The sequence below is a fragment of the Amblyraja radiata genome, chromosome 3 (assembly GCF_010909765.2).
Source record: "Amblyraja radiata isolate CabotCenter1 chromosome 3, sAmbRad1.1.pri, whole genome shotgun sequence".
In the NCBI taxonomy this organism is placed as follows: Eukaryota; Metazoa; Chordata; class Chondrichthyes; order Rajiformes; family Rajidae; genus Amblyraja; species Amblyraja radiata.
Window position 1 is genome coordinate 119,689,211 of NC_045958.1, and position 21,559 is coordinate 119,710,769.

At 46.1% G+C, this 21,559-nt stretch overlaps 1 protein-coding gene across 1 annotated transcript in view; it reads left to right on the top strand.

The window, feature by feature from the left end:
* Nucleotides 1–21,559, top strand: part of rasgrf2 (Ras protein specific guanine nucleotide releasing factor 2) — a 225,554-nt gene that overhangs the window by 156,262 nt on the left and 47,733 nt on the right. Inside the window, exons 14-16 of the mRNA XM_033018742.1 lie at nucleotides 5,870–6,118; nucleotides 11,885–12,267; nucleotides 19,562–19,726. Of these exons, the coding sequence (XP_032874633.1) occupies nucleotides 5,870–6,118; nucleotides 11,885–12,267; nucleotides 19,562–19,726 (797 nt within the window). The remainder of the gene's footprint in view (nucleotides 1–5,869; nucleotides 6,119–11,884; nucleotides 12,268–19,561; nucleotides 19,727–21,559) is intronic.

The window sequence follows — 21,559 nt, forward strand, 5'->3', positions numbered from 1 at the left end:
ATGTTGCCAGTCACTTTGTACGTGCACTGCACATGTTGCCTGAGATGGCAGCTCCTACTGAACGCTGCTTCCTACCTGCCACCACACAGTAGACCCACACAGTGAGGGCAAATCAACAATGCACTATGGCTGAAATGTTCCTTGAAAACTATGAAATGAATACCAATGCTGCTACACATTCTGACCTCATGGCAAGTAGTAAAGGGCCTGTCCCACGAACATGCGACTCCATGCGGCAAGCGCGACATAAGCGACTCCATGAGGCAAGCGCGACCTAACGTGGTCGCCTGAGCCATACGGCCTCGCGGGGTTGGTCCCACTTCGATCGCCGGAGCCAAATGGAGTTGTGCGGAGCTGGTCCCGACATCGCGCGGTGCTCCGAAAAACTGACCGTGTTTAAAAATTCCGCGCGGCAACGGCCTGCCGGCCTGCAACCGCCTCGACGCCATACGTCACGCACGAACTTCCCGCAGACTTCGCTCGAACTTAATGCACTCACTCGACCTCCGCGCGGCCCCCGCTTCTGGTTAGGTCGCAATTGCCGCATGCAGGCGCATGCTGGAGGGACCAGCCCTTTAGGTTGCGCTTGCCGCATGGAATCGCATGCTCGTGGGACAGGCTCTTTAAGCAGGCAGCGGAAAGGCATAATTAAAAGCATTGTTTACCGGCTCATTTAAACATTAGTCAATCAAGCCCGGGTTCGATGCTGACTATGGGTGCTGTCTGTACAGGGTTTGTATGTTCTGCTGTAGCTTTGGGAGCAACAGCAGCAGGAGATTAGCAAGAGATACGACTGATTGGCTCTAGCCCAAGTGGGAGGAGAGAAGTGAAAACAGTCAAAGTAGAGGCCAAGGACAGGCAGACTTTACTCAGAACTGCTGTTGCTTTGGGAGCAACAGCAGCAGGAGATTAGCAAGAGATACGACTGATTGGCTCTAGCCCAAGTGGGAGGAGAGAAGTGAAAACAGTCAAAGTAGAGGCCAAGGACAGGCAGACTTTACTCAGAACTGCTGTTGCTTTGGGAGCAACAGCAGCAGGAGCTGAGCAAGAGATACGACTGATTGGCTCTAGCCCAAGTGGGAGGAGAGAAGTGAGTCAGTGCCGGGAAAACAGTTGAAAACTGAGGAATTTGGTTTGTAAATTGGTAAATCAGGCAATTTATCAGTCAATTTAAGCAAGACGGCTCTTAGCGAGCGGCAGTGAGTGAGCGGCCTTGCGAGGGAAGTGTGAGTCTTTGGCTCGAGAGTCTTCGGAGAGGAGACCACGCAATACGCTTGAGAGGTAGAGACGAAAGAAGGAGATGTCAGGCAAGCTGATTCAGTGCGATGCTTGCAGTATGTGGGAGGTCAAGGACACCGCTGGTGCCTCTGGCTGCTACAAATGCGAGAAGTGCATCCAGGTAGAGCTCCTGAAGGGCCGTGTTGGGGAACTTGAGAAGCAAGTGGATGACCTCCGGTTCGTCCGAGAAACGGAGTCGTTCCTCGACAAGTCCTACAGTACAATTGTTACACCTAAGGTACTGGAAGAGAGAAGGTGGGAGACAGTGAGAACGGGAGGGAAGCATGGAATGCCAACTTCCCCGGGTGTTGTACCTCTTGTGAACAGGTTCACCCACTTAGAAGCTGTCGGGACAGAAGAGGTGTTTACACTGGGCGGCGGACTGGCTTGTGATGCGAATAGGGCTGTTGAGCCAAAACCAAAAAGGCCTAAGGCAGGCAACGCCATTGTAGTGGGAGACTCCATTGTGAGAGGTACGGACAGGGGTTTCTGCGGCAACAGACGGGATGCGAGGATGGTGTGCTGCCTTCCTGGTGCCAGGATCCAGGATGTCACGGACAGAGTGCAGAAAATCCTCAAGGGCGAAGGTGAACATCCGGAAGTGGTAGTGCATGTCGGCACAAACGATGTCGGAAAGAAAGGGATGAATATTCTGCAGCGTGACTTTAGAGAGCTCGGAAAAATGCTGAAAAGCAGGACCTCCAGGGTTGTTATCTCCGGTTTGCTTCCAGTTCCTCGTGCTGGCGAGAGCAGGAACAGGGAGATACGGGACCTGAACGTGTGGCTGAGGAACTGGTGCACGGGGCAGGGATTTAGATTCTTAGATCACTGGGATCTGTTTTGGGGTAAGGGGGAACTGTACAAAAGGGACGGATTGCATCTTAACAGGTGTGGGACCAGCATTCTGGCAGGCAGGTTTGCCACTGCTACACGGGTGGTTTTAAACTGAATAAGGGGGGTGGGGTGTCGAATGGGATAGTGGAGGATGGAGTTAAAGGGAAAGGGTTTCTTAAATGTGTGAGCGTAGAGACAGAGGGGTGTAAAATGAGGGTAGAAGCAATAGGTAGCAAGGTGAAAAGTAAAAGTGGCAGGCAGACAAAACCAGGGCAAAAATCAAAAAGGGCCACTTTTCAACATAATTGTATAAGGGGTAAGAGTGTTGTAAAAACAAGCCTGAAGGCTTTGTGTCTCAATGCAAGGAGCATTCGTAATAAGGTGGATGAGTTGAATGTGCAGATAGCTATTAATGACTATGATATAGTTGGGATCACGGAGACATGGCTCCAGGGTGACCAAGGCTGGGAGCTGAACATCCAGGGATATTCAATATTCAGGAGGGATAGAGAGAAAGGAAAAGGAGGTGGGGTAGCGTTGCTGATTAGAGAGGAGATTAACGCAATGGAAAGGAAGGACATTAGTTTGCAGGATGTGGAATCGGTATGGGTAGAGCTGCGAAACACTAAGGGGCAGAAAACGCTGGTGGGTGTTGTGTACAGGCCACCTAACAGTAGTAGTGAAGTTGGAGATGGTATCAAACAGGAAATTAGAAATGCGTGCTGACAAAGGCAAAACCGTTATAATGGGTGACTTCAATCTACATATAGATTGGGTGAATCAAATTGGCAGGGGTGCTGAGGAAGAGGATTTCTTGGAATGTATGCGGGATAGTTATCTAAATCAACATGTAGAGGAACCAACGAGAGAGCAGGCTATTTTAGACTGGGTATTGAGTAATGAGGAAGGGTTAGTTAGCAGTCTTGTTGTACGTGCCCCCTTGGGCAAGAGTGACCATAATATGGTTGAGTTCTTCATTAGGATGGAGAGTGACATTGTTAATTCAGAAACAATGGTTCTGAACTTAAAGAAAGGTAACTTTGAGGGTATGAGACGTGAATTGGCCAAGATTGACTGGCAATTAATTCTAAAAGGGTTGACGGTGGATATGCAATGGAAGACATTTAAAGACTGCATGGATGAACTACAAAAATTGTTCATCCCAGTTTGGCAAAAGAATAAATCAGGGAAGGTAGTACATCCGTGGATAACAAGGGAAATCAGGGATAGTATCAAAGCGAAGGATGATGCGTACAAATTAGCCAGAAAAAGCAGCATACCGGAGGACTGGGAGAAATTCAGAGACCAGCAGAGGAGGACAAAGGGCTTAATTAGGAAAGGAAAAATAGATTATGAAAGAAAACTGGCAGGGAACATAAAAACTGACTGCAAAAGTTTTTATAGATATGTGAAAAGAAAGAGATTAGTTAAAACAAATGTAGGTCCCTTGCAGTCAGAAACAGGTGAGTTGATCATGGGGAACAAGGATATGGCGGACCAATTGAATAACTACTTTGGTTCCGTCTTCACTAAGGAAGACATAAATAATCTGCCGGAAATAGCAGGGGACCGCGGGTCAAAGGAGTTGGAGGAATTGAGTGAAATCCAGGTTAGCCGGGAAGTGGTGTTGGGTAAATTGAATGGATTAAAGGCCGATAAATCCCCAGGGCCAGATAGGCTGCATCCCAGAGTACTTAAGGAAGTAGCTCCAGAAATAGTGGATGCATTAGTAATAATCTTTCAAAACTCTTTAGATTCTGGAGTAGTTCCTGAGGATTGGCGGGTAGCAAACGTAACCCCACTTTTTAAGAAGGGAGGGAGAGAGAAAACGGGGAATTACAGACCAGTTAGTCTAACATCGGTAGTGGGGAAACTACTAGAGTCAGTTATTAAAGATGGGATAGCAGCACATTTGGAAAGTGGTGAAATCATTGGACAAAGTCAGCATGGATTTACAAAAGGTAAATCATGTCTGACGAATCTTATAGAATTTTTCGAGGATGTAACTAGTAGCGTGGATAGGGGAGAACCAGTGGATGTAGTGTATCTGGACTTCCAGAAGGCTTTCGACAAGGTCCCACATAAGAGATTAGTATACACATTAAAGCACACGGCATTGGGGGTTCAGTATTGATGTGGATAGAGAACTGGCTGACAAACAGGAAAGCAAAGAGTAGGAGTAAACGGGTCCTTTTCACAATGGCAGGCAGTGACTAGTGGGGTACCGCAAGGCTCAGTGCTGGGACCCCAGCTATTTACAATATATATTAATGATCTGGATGAGGGAATTGAAGGCAATATCTCCAAGTTTGCGGATGACACTAAGCTGGGGGGCAGTGTTAGCTGTGAGGAGGATGCTAGGAGATTGCAAGGTGACTTGGATAGGCTGGGTGAGTGGGCAAATGTTTGGCAGATGCATTATAATGTGGATAAATGTGAGGTTATCCATTTTGGAGGCAAAAACAGGAAAGCAGACTATTATCTAAATGGTGGCCGACTAGGAAAAGGGGAGATGCAGCGAGACCTGCGTGTCATGGTACACCAGTCATTGAAAGTAGGCATGCAGGTGCAGCAGGTAGTGAAGAAAGCGAATGGTATGTTAGCTTTCATAGCAAAAGGATTTGAGTATAGGAGCAGGGAGCTTCTACTCCAGTTGTACGGGGTCTTGGTGAGACCACACCTTGAGTATTGCGTACAGTTTTGGTCTCCAAATCTGAGGAAGGACATTATTGCCCTAGAGGGAGTGCAGAGAAGGTTCACCAGACTGATTCCTGGGATGTCAGGACTGTCTTATGAAAAAAGACTGGATAGACTTGGTTTATACTCTCTAGAATTTAGGAGATTGAGAGGGGATCTTATAGAAACTTATAAAATTCTTAAGGGGTTGGACAGGCTAGATGCAGGAAGATTGCTCCCGATGTTGGGGAAGTCCACGACAAGGGGTCACAGCTTAAGGATAAGGGGGAAATCCTTTAAAACCGAGATGAGAAGAACTTTTTTCACACAGAGAGTGGTGAACCTCTGGAACTCTCTGCCACAGAGGATAGTCGAGGCCAGTTCATTGGCTATATTTAAGAGGGAGTTAGATGTGGCCCTTGTGGCTAAGGGGATCAGAGGGTATGGAGAGAAGGCAGATACGGGATACTGAGTTGGATGATCAGCCAAGATCATATTGAATGGCGGTGCAGGCTCGAAGGGCCGAATGGCCTACTCCTGCACCTAATTTCTATGTTTCTATGTTTCTATGTTCTCCCCGTGACCACGTGGGTTTTCTCCGGGGTTTCCTCCCACACTCCAAAGACGTACAGGTTTGTAGATTAATTGGCTAGGTATCATTGTACATTGTCTGCAGTGTGTGTAGGATAGTGTTAGTGTACGGGGATCGCTGGGAAGCGCGGACTCGGTGAGCCAAAGGGCCTGTTTCTGCTCTGTATCTCTAAACTAAACTAAAGGGAAACATTAGTATAGGAAGGAACTGCAGCTGCTGGTTTCCACCGAAGATGGACACAACATGCTGGAGTAACTCAGCAGGACCGGCAGCATCTGTGGAGAGAAGGAATGGGTGATGTTTCGGATCGAGACCCTTCTTCAAGCTCCTTGTGTCTGAAGAAGGGTCTCGACCCGAAAGGTCACCCATTCCTTCTCTCCAGAGATGCTGCCTGTCCCGCTGAGTTACTCCAGCATGTTGTGTCTATCTGAATTAAACATGTTGCTGAAGGGGGTTGTGGATTGATGAAGTTGTCGTTATCTTCCTCAGGTCAGACATCCGACTTCACAGTGATGATGCTGACATCTGCTTCAGTAAGACACTGAACTCCTGTAAAGTGCCTCAGATCCGCTACGCTAGTGTGGAGAGGCTGCTGGAGCGAGTGACCGACCTGCGCTTCCTCAGCATCGACTTCCTCAACACCTTTCTCCACACCTACCGAATATTCAGCACTGCCCTTGTGGTCCTGGAGAAACTGGCAGACATCTACAGGAAACCTTTCACCTCCATCCCTGTCAGGTAGGGCTGAGAGGAACAAGCATTGGAATTTGTGGTAATTTATAGAATCTTAGCCTGGTTCAGCTTCAGGACTTCAGTGCTTTTGATGGTGGGGGAATTCAGCGGTGGTGGTGCTGTTAAAAGGTTGGGGCATATGTGGATAAAGTTTTCTCTTATTCGAGATAGTGATCGCTTGGCATTTAAATGCTCATAGCCATAGAATTATATGTTTAAGAAGGAACTGCAGATGCTGGAAAAATTGAAGGTGGGCAAAACTGCTGGAGGAACTCAGCGGGTGAGGCAGCATCTATGGAGAGAAGGAATAGGCAACGTTATGGGTCGAAGGTCTCGACCCGAAACGTCTCCTATTCCTTCTCTCGATAGATGCTGCCTCACCCACTGAGTTCCTCCAGCAGTTTTGTCTACCTGCCATAGAGTCATACTTACTTACTTACTTACTTACTGCCTATTATGCTTTCTGGCATGTAGGGCAGCAACGAAGGTCCTCAACTCAGTGGTATTGATTCCTTCAGTTGTTGTTTCCATAACATATTTGTTTTACAAGACAGGGTTGTTAGCCCTGTGCTCAACCTCCAACCTGGAGGACCAGTGGATCGCTCTTCGTCTCGCCCCTACCCTTCGACCTGTCCAGCATGGGAGACCCTAACAGGAGATGAATCTCCCGCTGGCATAGCTCTAGGGGTCACTGAGACACACAAGCTCCCCGACCACGACAAGGTTGCAATCCATAGAGTCTTGGATTCACCAAATCCACGCCGGTCAACAATCGCCCGTACATTAGTTCTATCATAGAGTGATACATTGTGGAAACAGGCCCTTCGGCCCAACTTGCTCACACCCACCAAAATGTCCCATCTACACTAGTCCCACCTGCCTGCGTTTCGTCCATTTTCCTCCAAACCTGTCCTAGCCATGCAACTGTCTAACTGTCTAACCGCAGTGTGTTATCTGTGCCAAGGTTTTGAGCCACGAGAGCATGAAGCCCAGCAAACTCTGAAGATCCATTTGGAGTCTTGTCACAGCGACCTGGCGGGGAAGGGCGTGGACTATTTCAAACTAAAAGAAGCCGCACTCAAGGGTTCCCGCATCGATTTGGCGGGAAACTGCGCTCGTGAAAATGAAGCAGTGTTGGAGGCTTCATACCGGATTGCTTATCGAATGGCACAGACTAAGAAATCACACACCGTCGGTGAAGAGCTTATCAAGCCATGCCCTCTCGAAGCAGTGAAGTTGGTGCTGGGGGAACAGCAGTCAAACAAGTTCAGGCAGATTTCCCTTTCGAATGACACAGTCAAAAGTCGAATCTCGAATATGAGTAATGATATTCTGCTGCAAGTAGTGAGCGCTGTGAAGAGCAGTCCAGTGTATTCACTGCAACTGGACGAGTCAACAGATGTTGCCTCATGTTCCCAACTGCTAGTCTACATTCGTTACCTCGACTGGAGAAGCCATGAAGGAGGAGTACCTGTTCTCTGAGCCATTGGCCACTACCACTCGGGGAGAAGATGTGTTCAGAATGCTGGAAGCCTTCCTCATCAACATGAGCTTGGCTGGGAACGCCTTGTCGGGGTGTGTACAGATGGGGCACCTTCCATGGTCGATTGCAGATCCGGCTTCAAAGCCTTCGTGAAGGATGTCGCTCTCCATGTCTCCTTCACCCACTGCATGATACATCGCCATGCTTTAGCGAAGAAGACTCTCCATCCTGGTCTTCGAGAAGTGATTTCAGATGTGGTGAAGATTGTGAACCACAACCGAGGGAACGCAGCAAACTCAAGAATCTTCAAAGTGAAGTGTGAAGAAATGGGCGCCTGACTTCACTGTTCTGATATTCCACGTGTGCTGGCTTTCACGTGGTAAAGTTCTCAATCGTGTGATTCACCTTTGAGAGGAAATAGCGCTGTTCTTGGAGAGAGGAGAATCAGCTTCAGGAAAAGATGCAGGATGAACTATTCATGACGAAGGTTGCGTATTTGGCTGACTTCTTCGCCAAGGTGAATTCCTTGAACCCGTTATTTCAAGGAAACCTCCCAATGCTACACATGGCTAGTGATAAAGTGGCAGCGTTCAGGAGGAAGTTTCACCTTTACCAGAGAAGAGTCCAGGACGGTGACACGGCTATCTTCCCTGCATGGGTGGAAATCGCTTTTAAAACATGGGGGGGGGACACAATGAGGCCTAACATCTAGGACAGGGGTCGGCAACCCAGGGCCCACGGGCCGGATCCAGCCTGTAACCCAAAATCATCCGGCCCGCAGGCGTACTTTTTTTCAATTAGTTTTCGCGACCTGGGTGCTACAGCCAGTCCTGGGGCAGGTGAGCTGACCTGGGAACCGCAGCTAGTCCCGCCCGGGCTGCCAGATTCTAGGAGCTGGCGCCCTCCAACTGGAATCAACCTCGAGGGCTCCGGTCGCAGAGCCTGTGGACTTACCATCATGGAGCTGGCTGACAGAGGCTGTGGTGGCGTTTTTGCTGCAACATGTTTCACAAAACATGGGGGGGGGGGGGGGGGATTGTCCCCTACCTCTCAAAACATGAGGGAGACAGCCCCTGTCCCCCGTCCCCTCCAGGATTCTGCCAATGCGAGATGAAACCTCTCCTGGATGCTATGGCAGATGCTGAATGCCACTTCCATGAGGAGATCTCAACCCACCTTCTGGCAATTAGTGAAGTCATTAAACGTTACTTCCCCGGACTGTACGACCGCTCTCGTGATGAGTGGATCGTCTGACCCTTTTCTGTTGAAGATGGTGCCATCAGCGATACAGACGTGGCTGCGAAGGTTGAGTTTTACCGCATTCGTGAAGATGCGCAGCTCAAGAGTGACTTCATGGAGCAAGAGCTGGCCACGTTTTGGCTGAAAGTGAAGGAGTGTCCTGATCTTTCAAAGAGGGCCCTGACCCTGTTGGTCCAGTCCCCCTCAACCTATTACTGTGAGGCTGGATTCTCAACCATGGTAACTCTGAACACGAAGACACGCAATAAGCTTGTGATCGAAGCTGACATGAGCATTCGTCCTCGTTTTGATCGCCTTGTGGCTGCGAAGCAAGTTCAGTCATCCCATTGACTGAATATTGGCAGACATGTTTTAATAAATCGGGCTGTTTTTTGTTCAATTTTTGTTTCGGGGGGTCACGGTACTGACCAAAAATGTCTGATGGGGTCGTGGGGCCAAAAAGGTTAAGCACCACTGGTTTAAAGTCTTGTCCAACAGCACCTTTATCCTGTTTAAGAAGGAACTGCAGATGCTGGAAAATGGAAGGTACACAAAAATGCTGGAGAAACTCAGCGGGTACTGCAGCATCTATGGAGCGAAGGAAATAGGCACCGTTTCGGGCCAAAACCCTTCTTCAGACTGATGGGGAGTGGGGGTGGGGGGGGGGGGGGGTGGGGGCGGGGAGAAGAAAGGACAAAGGCGGAGGAGCCCGAAGGCTGAGGGATGGGAGGAGGCAGCCCGAGGGCTGAGGAAAGAGAGGAGACAGCAAGGGCTAACAAAATTGGGAGAATTCAATGTTCATGCCCCCAGGATGCAGGAAGCATTTTATCCTGTTCTATAAGGGTTCTGACCTGAAACGTTACCCGTTCCTTTTCTCCAGAGATGCAGCATAACCCGCTGAGTTACTCCAGCACTTTGTATCTACCTTCGGTATAAACCAGCATCAGCAGTTCCTTCCTTAGCATTTCTATACATTCTAGCAATTGTTAAAGAAAACCTACTTGAAGTTCTAATTTAAAAGAGAGCCGTCGCATTGTTTAATCCACTGCTCATCACCCCGCTGAATCAGAGCAAACATACTTTATGTAGTGGAAAGGCAATAGGCAGTGGCTAGCAGATCAGGCAGCACCATTGTCAGATTGGGCAGGGGTATTGGGTCCTCAAGCTCAACAATGCACTCACTGCCCTGGCATTTGGGCTCAGACTGACCATGTCCATTGATGGAGACCATCAGCACTATTAAAAAAATACTTGATTATAGTAGGTTTGGCTTATATTTAGTGTCGGAAGGAAGGAACTGCAGATCAAGAGTCAAGAGAGTTTTATTGTCCTGTGTCCCATATAGGACAATGAAATTCTTGCTTGCTGCAGCACAACAGAATATGTAAACGTAATACAAAACATAGAAACATAGAAAATAGGCGCAGGAGTAGGCCATTCGGCCCTTCGAGCCTGCACCGCCATTCAATATGATCATGGCTGATCATCCAACTCAGTATCCTGTACCTGCCTTCTCTCCATACCCCCTGATCCCTTTTGCCACAAGGGCCACATCTAACTCCCTCTTAAATATAGCCAATGAACCGGCCTCAACTACCTTCTGTGGCAGAGAATTCCACAGATTCACTCTGTGTGAAAAATGTTTTTCTCATCTCGGTCCTAAAAGACTTTCCCCTTATCCTTAAACTGTGACCCCTTGTTCTGGACTTCCCCAACATCGGGAACAATCTTCCTGCATCTAGCCTGTCCAACCCCTTAAGAATTTTGTAATTCTTAAGAACAGGAGATAAAAGTTCAGTGTGTCCATATACCATAGACCATATATATACACAACAAATAAACAGATAAAGTACAATAGTAATAATAGACTGTTATTGTTCAGAACTTGTTTGATGTTGTGTTTAATAGCCTGATGGCTGTGGGGAAGCAGCTATTCCTGAACCTGGATGTTCCAGATTTCAACCTCCTGTACATTCTTCCCGATGGCAACGGTGAGATGAGTGTGTGGCCAGGATGGTGTGGGTCTTTGCTGATGTTGGCAGCCTTTTTGAGGCAGCGACTGCGATAGATCCCTTCGATGTTGGGGAGGTCAGAGCCGATGATGGACTGAGCAGTGGTCACAACGTTCTGCATTTGTTTTTCTTCCCACTCCTGGACGTTCAAGTTGTCGAACCAGGTCACGATGCAGTCAGTCGGTATGCTCTCTACTGTGCACCTGTAGAAGTTTGAGAGTCCTCCTTGACATACCGACTCTCCGTAGTCTTCTCAGGAAGTAGAGGCGCTGATGTGCCTTCTTTATAATTGCATCAGTGTGCTGGGACCAGGAATTTGAAGCTTTTGACCCTTTCCACCATCGTCCCATTGATATAAACAGGTTTGTGGGTCCCTATCCTACCCCTTCCAAATCCACAATCAGTTCCTTGGATTTGCTGGTGTTGAGAGTCAAGTTGTTGTGCTGGCACCATTTGGTCAATCGGTCGATCTCACTTCTGTACTTATCACTATCAGTGATTCGTCCCACAACAGTGGTGTTGTTGGCGAACTTGATGATGGAGTTCGCACTATGTCCGGCTACACAGTCAAGAGTATAGAGTGAGTACAGCACACTGAGCACACAGCCCTGAGGTGCTCCCCTGCTGATTGTTTTCGAGGATGACACATTCCACCAATACGGACAGACTGTGGTCTGTGGATGAGGAAGTCGAGGATCAAATAGCAGTGGGATGCGCAGAGATCCAGATCCGTGAGCTTGGTAACCAGTTTGGAGGGGAAGATGGTATTAAATGCCGAGCTGTTGTCTATGAACACCAGCCTGACATAAGAGTTTTTGTTGCTGGTTTACACCGAAGATAGACACAAAAATGTTGGAGTAACTCAACGGGACGGGCAGCATCTCTGGAGAGAAGTAATGTGTGACGATTAGGTGTATATTTTACAGCACCTGTAGTCGGGATCGTACCCGGGTCTCCGGCGCAGCAAGTGCTGTAAGTCAGCAAGCGCCGTGCTGCCCTTTAATGAACAAGTTCATTCTGTTCTCTTTTTATTCACAGATCACTGGAACTGTTTTTTGCGTCTAATCAAAGCAATCGATCTGAGCACCCAAACGATGGCAAATCCCCAGGACTGTCTCGGAAATTTTCATCGCCTCCTCCACTGTCGTTCTCTCAGACGTCCTCTCCCGTCCGAACCCGGAAGCTGTCGCTCAGCTCGCCGGTGAATTCCCGAACGGGAGCTCTTGACCTTTCCACGTCGTCCACATCCGGTACGACCTTTGCTCACAGCCCAACTATTTCTCCACCTCCTGTAGCGAGCAAAGTACCACTGGATCTGAGCAAAGGTCCCTCATCGCCAGAGTGGCCCCTGCAAACGGAAGAAAATTCAGAGCATCCCCGCATTGATATATGTAGCAAGTTAAGAAGAAGCATCAGGAGAGGTATAGAAAATGTAAACTTAATTATTATTATCAGAATTTATTCCATAATTGTTTGCCTGCTTTATCTGCTAATCTGATAATATCAGCCATCATCATATTGAATGGCGGTGTTGGCTCGAAGAGCTGAATGGCCTGCTCCTGCACCAACTTTCTATGTTTCTATGATAGAGATTCTTCAAGCACAAAACAGGAAAAATACTTTTCATAGATTTTGTCACTGTCTTAAACATTTTGTGAAAGGGCAACGAATGGAGTAAGTTAATAATATTTTTTTGAAATATTTGTTTTACTATTAATCCCATAATTTATATTTGGTGGGTAGGAAGGAACTGCAGGTGCTGGTTTACACCAAGATAAACACAAAATGCTGGAGTAACTCAGCTTCTGTGGGGAAAAAAGAATAGGTAACGTTTCGGGTCAAGGCCCTTCTTCAAACTGAGAGTCAGGGGAGAGGGAAACTAGAGATATGAAAGGGGTCAGAACAACTCAGAGCCGGCACCAATGATCAAGCAAAGATGGAGCCCACAATGGTACATTGGTGTCCGTGGTGGGCTGGATAAATGCTGAAGCTAATGCTAATATGATTTACTACATATATCCCAACGGTTACAATTCTCCTCTTGGAAATGTTTGCAGAAACCAGGGCCAATATTTCTCAGAGTTTAGAAGTTCGTGGTGAGATCTGAACTTTTTTCAAGCTATAATTTGGGAGAGATTGACGAGGCAGATTGAGTTGAGGTGGTATTTATGGACTTTCAGGAGATGTTTGATGAAGTGCCACATTGTAGGTTCGTCATCAAAATAGACAACTGTAGAATAAAATTGGGTGTAGCACCATTGTTAGTAAACTGGCTAAGTCATAGAGTGATACAGTATGGAAACAGGCCCTTCAATACAACTTGCCCACACCTGCCAACATGTCCCAGCTACGCTAGTCCCACCTACCTGCATTTGGCCCAAATCCCTCCAAACCTGTCCTATTCATATACATGTGACCAGAAGCAGAGGGTAGTGGTGTTATTTTTGGATTGGGGGAAAACAGACAGTGAAGTTCTCCAGGGATCAGTGTTATGGTAACAGGTTTTTCACCATATATTTTAATGATTTGAACTCCGGTGTACAAGGCACAGTGGACACACCTGCAGATGACACAAAAGTGGAGGTGTGAGGAAAGATGGTAATATACTTGAGGAAGATGTAGATGGGTCGATGGAATGAGCACACATACAGAAAATGTTGCTTTTCTTTGTAGCAAGAAAGATCATCAATTCTCCAATGCATTTGGCTGCTTTGGCCCGGAATTCTGGAATACCCTTCCTGGACTTCTCTGACATTCCAACTTTGTCTCTTCTTTGACCAAACACCTTAAAACATACAACTTTTATCAAGGTTGTGTTAGTTTGCCCTTTCTTCTCTGTGGTCATAGAGTGATACAGTGTGGAAACAGGCCCTTCGGCCCAACTTGCCCACACTGGCCAACAACACCCCAGCTACACTAGTTCTGTGCCAAATTTGTGTGACATCACACCAGGGAGCTGCTACATTAAATGCACCAAGTTGTTTGCAGCTAATTATGTGACTTTTGCCATGTAGATTGTGGACAGAGCAGATGTGGGCTGGACAGTGGAGTTGGTATTAATTCATTTGTATTAGTTAATGAGCACTACAATAAGAAACAGGCAGCTGTAGAGGCCAAGTCAATGGATATTTTAAAGACGGAGATTGACAGATTCCTGATTAATACGAGTGCCAGAGGTTATGGGGAGGTCAGGAGAATGGGGCTGAGAGGGAGAGCTAGATCAGCCATGATTGAATGGTGGAGTAGATTTAATGGGTCGAAGGGCCTAATTCAGCTCATAGAACCTATGAACATGATGATATGTAATGGTCTGCTACTCTTCAAAACAGACCTTGCAATGCACTTTAGCCTGATGTGATTGTACATATCAATGAAGTCATTAGACCTTTCCTTGCATCTATCATGCAACTGAATCTCTTCCTTGTATAGACGTACACGTGTAAACATTTATCGTTAAAGTAGCCTAAAGTTTGTGGGGGGGGAAAAAGTTATTACTCGTTTTTGCTTAAATTAACTCGTCATGCTTGGCACACTCAGGACTCCGACAGAAATATTGTGTTAGACATGATCCCCTCAGCCAGCAACTGCTCAGAATTAATGGTAAGATGTGTGTTTGTAATCTTTAGATAAGCCACTTAAAGTAGTTGCATTGTATGTAGGAGGGAGTAATGACAGGAGCCCAACAATGGCAGCCTGTTGTTTGTGTGTGTGTAGACTACCATAGCCTTGGTTTCCTGCATATTAGTGGGCAAAGTTCCCCTAGCCACACTACTAACCCTCTCCTCCGAACAAAACTCCCCCCACTTCCTTTTCCGAGCCAAGCTGTTCACCCCCGAGCCAAACTACCCGCTGCCCCCCCCACCGAACTGAACTCCCTTCCATCCTGAGCCAAGATCCACCCACACCCCCCAAATCTGAACTCCCTTAAGCCAACTCCCTCTGAACCAAACTCCCTCATTCTGAGCTTCTCCCCCAAATACCCTCCCCGAGCTAAACGCCCCTTCCGCCCTCTTCCCTCCTAAGCTGAGCTCTCCCCCCCCCCCCACCCCATTGATTTTCCCTCAACCTCTCCCGAACTGAGCTCCCAACCCCCTTCCGTCCCCCCCTAGCCGAACTTACCCTCCCAAAACGAACTGCCACCCCCAACCAGTCCTCCTCCCAAGCAGAAGGCACACCTCCCCCCCCATGAGCCAAATTCCCCACCATCCTAAGGGCCCGCCACCCAGAGCTGAAGCCCACTCACCCATAACTTGAAGGAAAACCCAGCTGGAATCCTGTTTATGACAGCGGGGTTAAGGAAACTCAAGACAATTTACTCCTGTTGTTTTGATTAATAGCCTTATAATCTATGAAGGAGAGTGAATTTTCCCAACACACACTGTAAAATAAAAATTGCAACTGTGTGGAAAATTAAATTGCTGAAAATCCAATATTCTCCATAAAACTCTTGATCATTCGAGCTCGTCCATCTTTAATCAAGAAGAGAAGCAATGAGCTCCAATATAAAGACAAAGGATCATAAGACAAATTCACTTTCTGAAATACATTATAATGCTGGCAGTGATCGCGATGCAGAGTTCCAACGATGAGCGTGAATTCCTGACACCGTTTGAACTCCTCAATGTGATCACAGCAATTTAGCAGGAGTACTGATGTAATTACCCTCTCTTTGAACCATTTTATTATTACGGATTGTGAAGAAACAGTATGGATTTGCAGGCTACCAGTGACACTGTTTGGGATCATCCTTCCTGAAGGGTCAGGTCTCAAGAAAATGCCAGATGGTGTTTTCACTGTAGTGGTGCAGATCAGATGCATGCAAAGACAGCTGTAGCATATAGTGCCTAGAAAATTACATTAATCCCTCAGAGACCCTGGTGACATTTTTTAGCCATGATTTAAGTTTCATCATAATTAATGCAGCCAACACACACACACACACGCACACACACTTGATTTGTTTGTACACAAATGATGGGATGTTATCAAGATTATAACCATTATCTGTTATTTGCACTTTATCAGTTTATTTATTCATGTGTGTATATATTTATATTATGGTATATGGACACACTGATCTGTTTTGTAGTAAATGCCTACTATGTTCTGTGTGCAGAAGCAAAGCAAGATTTTCATTGTCCTATCAGGGACGCATGACAATAAACTCACTTGAAGACTTGAACTTGAGAAACTCATCATTATGTCAGGATGGTATTTTCAACATTGTAAATAGGGTCTCGGAATATAAAACTTAGAGTCATAGAGTGATACAGTGTGGAAACAGGCCCAACCTGCCCACACCGGCCAACATGTCCCAGCTACACTAGTCCCACCTGCCTGCGCTTGGTCCATATCCCTCCAAACCTGTCCTAACCATGTACCTGTCTAACTGTTTCTTAAACGATGGGATAGTCCCTGCCTCAACTATCTCCTCTGACAGCTTGTTCCATGCACCCACCAACCTTTGTGTGAAAAAGGCAATTATTTTTTACTTTGCATCTTGACCTTGTTAATCAAAAGACTAAATGGAGGGAGACTATGTGAGTGATGTTCCGAGGTGTAAAGGTGCATAGACTGACACACTGTAACCTTTACTAAGTGTTTATTAAAGCACATGGCACACACGTCCCAGCACTGACTGCATCCAGCCTTCAGGCATACCGGGACCAAGTGGGAGGAAACAAAGGGAGGATATCACAGTTATACTAATATGATGGGGCGTGGTTAATGGTGATGAGGTAGCTACATTATAGGTTGCATGCATAAACCATCTACACGAGGGATCTGGGTGTTCCAGACTATGAGTCACAAAATGTCAATAGGCGGGTCCATTATATTGAATGTCAGGGCAGGTTTAAGGACCTAGGTAGCTACTCTCTATACTATTTTCTCCTGTTGAGCATTTCTGAAGGGTTGTGTTAAGGTGGCCACAAAAGACATAGCTTGTTACCACTATGTAATTTATTAGAAAATTCAGGTTTGTTGATTTTGTGATTCCTGAAACCTTTGCTGTTGTCAGTATTTCACGATTCTTTCAGTATCAGTTTCAGTTTAGTTTATTGTCACCTGTACCGAGCTACAGTGAAAAGCTTTTGTTACATGCTAACCAGACAGCGGAAAGACTGATTACAATCGAGCCATTCACAGTGTACAGATACATGGTAAGGGAATGACATTTAGTGCAAGATAAAGCTAGTAGTCTGATCAAAGATAGTCCGAGGGAGCCCAATAGTTCGGGAGTACTCTCCAGTTGTAGTAGGATGGTTCAGTTGCCTGATAACAGCTGGGAAGAAACACCTTGCAAAGAGAATAATGTAATTTTGAGTTTGTGCTTCCATGGCTTGAGTGTCATTATGACACTGAATTATGACACTGGAGGCTGCAGCGAATCGTTTAATCAGCTGAGAAGGTTATTGGCTGCAACCTTCCCCCCATTAACAAACAGTACACTGCAAGGGCCAGGAAGCGAGCGGGTAAAATTATCTCTGACCCCTCGCACCCTGGCCACAAACTCTTTGAATCACTTCCCTCTGGAAGGCGACTCCGGACTGTCAAAGCCACCACAGCCAAACATAAAAACAGCTTTTGTCCACGAGCAGTTGCTCTACTCAATAACCAAAAGTCTGTAGCCTCCTTTTGCTCTAGTATTTTATTTCATTCACATGTTTAAACTATAATGTTTTATTCTTAATGTTTTAATGTTCTACTCTTAATTGTTTACTGTATGTTGTGTTGTTACTTGCGAGCGGAGCACTAAGGCAAATTCCTTGTATGTGCCCATACTTGGCCAATAAACTTATTCATATTCATATTCATAAAACATTCATCTCCTTTGAGTCACAAGAAACCGCAGATGCTGCAATCTTGAGCTAAAGACAAAGAGGAAAGAGAAAGCGCCAGCCATATGTGGTGGACATTTCCAGAAAAATTATTCATCGGCTGCTTGCCTTGGTATTACTGCTCAAATGAACATCTGCAAGGAGTTCTTAAACTGTACACCGCTGTTGCATGAAAGTTACCCTAGGGAGAGGAAGGTACATCAGAGGTGAAAGTGGATGGTGAAACATTTTGTTCCCGATGTTGGGGAAGTCCAGAACAAGGGGTCACTGTTTAAGGATAAAGGGGAAATCTTTTAGGACCGAGATGAGAAAAACATTTTTCACACAGAGAGTGGTGAATCTCTGGAATTCTCTGCCACAGAAGGTAGTTGAGGCCAGTTCATTGACTATATTTAAGAAGGAGTTAGATGTGGCCCTTGTGGCTAAAGGGATCAGGGGGTATGGAGAGAAGGCAGGTACAGGATACTGAGTTGGATGATCAGCCATGATCATATTGAATGGCGGTGCAGGCTCGAAGGGACGAATGGCCTACTCCTGCACCTATTTCCTATATTTCTATGGAGTGGATGTTGCAAATTGCACTTGAGGTTATGATGGATGTTTGATTTTTGAACTGGGTGTTCATTGTACATCTATTCTGATATCTTATTTCCAAAATCGGCCAAAGCCAAAACTGGTCTTCAGTTTTTAGACTCGACTTGTTTTCCAGATCTTTGCTGGACATAGCACATTGATGCAATTAATGTCACTGAATACTCCATCAAACCTCTACAGGTGTGTGATTGGGAGGGTACAGGCTGGTTGGATCACGGCCTGGTTCAGCCATTCGAACACCCAACAATGAAGGAGGCTGAAGAAAGTGGTGAACGTTGTCTGGTCCATCGCAGGTATTGACCTCCCCTCCATCGAAAGGATCAGCAGGAAGCACTGCCTCAACGAGCCAGCTAATATCATCAAAGACCCGCACCACTGTGACCATGCTCTCATCTCTCAGCTTATGTCAGGAAGAAGCTACAGGAACTTGAGAACCATTGCATTTCAGGATCAAGAACAACCTTTTCTCATTAATTATCAGGATATTGAACGGCCCTGCATAACTGTATTACAAGTTAGACACAAAAAGCTGGAGTAACTCAGCGGGACAGGCAACATCCCTGGAGGGAATGAAAGGGTGATGTTTTGGGTCGAGGCCCTGCTTCAGACTGTACTACAAGCCTAATTCAGCACTGAACCACTGTGGACTTTGTGCTTTCAAGATGGTACCATGTGGTTTGGCCTGCACCATTATGGTCGACTTTACCGAGTATCACTGATCAATTATTGTATTTTTATTTGTTGTGTTGTTGCATTTACTGTGCTGTAAAGTTGCTGCAAGTTAGAATGTCATTGTTCCTGTCCTGACACGTTTGACAATAAAACAATCTTGACCTTTACCAAAAATGTTTGAATGATCATACTTCAGGAAAATGATGCAGCTCCCTCTGCTGGTGAATAGTACTACAACATACTGACATTGTAAAATTATTCACAATCTTCAATTTGTATATGCACATGTAACACAACTACCTGTATGTACAAAAGTTCAAGCATAAATATGTACATCAAAAAATAGGTTACCGCAGTCAATGCAGAAGTTATAAATATGCCTTACAACATAAGTCTCACTGTCTGCAGGTATTCATATTCTGCATCGAAACATATTACAATCGACCACAATTGCCAACTTAATTTAAATTTCAGCAATGGCTTAATTAATGTCATTAGGGTCAAAAGCAAAAAGCTAGAATGCTTCTCATTTGGTGTCTCACAGTTTGCGCTAACTGCACCTACACAATGGTGGAATTAAGAACTTCCTTTGTATATTTAAATAATGCAGTTCAATCTGGTGTGATGGGACCTGGTTGCAGAGAGATGGACAACACTCGATGCTCTGTGTCTCCTGCCTCAGCGTTTGCCATTGCCACGGCAGCAGCAGGACATGGGAGCCCACCGCCCGAAAACACCGCCGTGCAGGAAAAGTTCCGACGCGTCTCCATGGGAGGTAAAGCAACCGCCTTCTATTTGTCCCATTTAATCCGTTCAGTCCAGTTTTGTTGATTGTACCGAGGTACAGTGAAACGCTTTTGTTGTGTGCTAACCAGCCAGCAGAAAGAGGATAAACGGCATGGAATGGAATACTTTATTGTCACTTGTGACAAGGCACTATGAAATTATTTGCTTGTATACCCGCCGTATACAAATAGCGGCCACCATTACAATTGACCCATTCACAGTGTACAGATACACGATAAGGGAATAACGTTTAGTGCAAGGTAAAGCCAGTAAAGTCTGATCAAAAATAGTCCGAGGGTCCCCAATGAGATAGATGGAATTGGCTTCAAAGCCACGTGTCATTTGTCAAAGTCAAAGCATTCATTCATTCAAGTAATGGATGGGATTTATATAGCGCCTTTCTAATACTCAAGGCGCTTTACATCGCATTATTCATTCACTCCTCAGTCACACTCGGTGGTGGTAAGCTACTTCTGTAGCCACAGCTGCCCTGGGGCAGACTGACGGAAGCGTGGCTGCCAATCTGCGCCTACGGCCCCTCCGACCACCACCAATCATTCACACACATTCACACACAGGCAAAGGTGGGTGAAGTGTCTTGCCCAAGGACACAACGACGGTATGCACTCCAAGCGGGATTCGAACCGGCTACCTTCCGGTTGCCAGCCGAACACTTAGCCCATTGTGCCATCTGTCGTCCCAAATCAAGTGAGATAGGGATTCGTAATATTGGGAAAGGAAGAGTGAGAGTCTCTTAATGGAGAAGCGGAGGTATGCTAAATTGTTTCTATGTTTCTAAATTATATATCACATCATAATGGAAGTAAAATTACACTTCTATGGAGATTCTGTTCTGCAGCTTGCATTCATAAAGTAGCGTCACGTTACCCTTTTTTCTTTTTATTAATTGATTTCGGGTCTGCCAAAGCCTGCATTCTTTACCCTCCTCTAATAGCCCTCCTTGAAATGGCTGCAGACCTTCCAGTGAAAGTATTCTCTCCAGGATATAGAACCCGGGCTGATGAAAGATATATTTTGTGGTTGGCACGGCGGAGCAGCGGTAGAGTTGCTGCCTTACAGCGCTTGCAGCGCCGGAGACCCGGGTTTCGATCCCGACTCTGGGTGCTGTCTGTACGGAGTTTTTAACGTTCTCCCCGTGATCACGTGGGATTTTTCCGAGATCTCTGGTCTCCTCCCACACTCCAAAGACGAGCAGGTTTGTAGGTTAATTGGCTTGGTGGATGTGTAAATGTCCCTAGTGTGTGTAGGATAGTGTCAATGTGCGGGGATCGCTGGTCGGTGCGGACTCGGCGGGCCGAAAGGGTCTGTTTCCACGCATATCTCTAAACTAAATTAAACTAAAATTTCCAAGACGGGAGGATGCTGCCTTTAATTATCTGGAGTTATTTTTGAAGTGCCAAAAGTTGATTTAAAAAAAAATAACAATCTTCAATCATTCAATTGTTCATTTCATTTTTGAATGTGTCTGAATGGTGCACAAAGGCTTTCCTCAGCACTCTGAGGCTATTTCGAGCCACAAGGACCTTGTATCTCTTGAAAATTAATTCTCTACTATTTTTCTGTTAAAGTTAAAATCTAGTATTTCTTCTGCTGTTTCTTCCCTGAATATTCCACATTAAACATGTGGGAAAATGGATTTCACACTTGAAACAAAATCCCCAAAGAACCCTCTATTTCTATCTGTGGCTGGGACTCTATTCCCTGGAGTGCAGGAGGGTGGGAGGTGCTCTTACAGCGTATAAAATCATGAGAGGAATACATCGGATAGATGCACAGAGTCTCTTGCCTAGAGTAGGGGGAT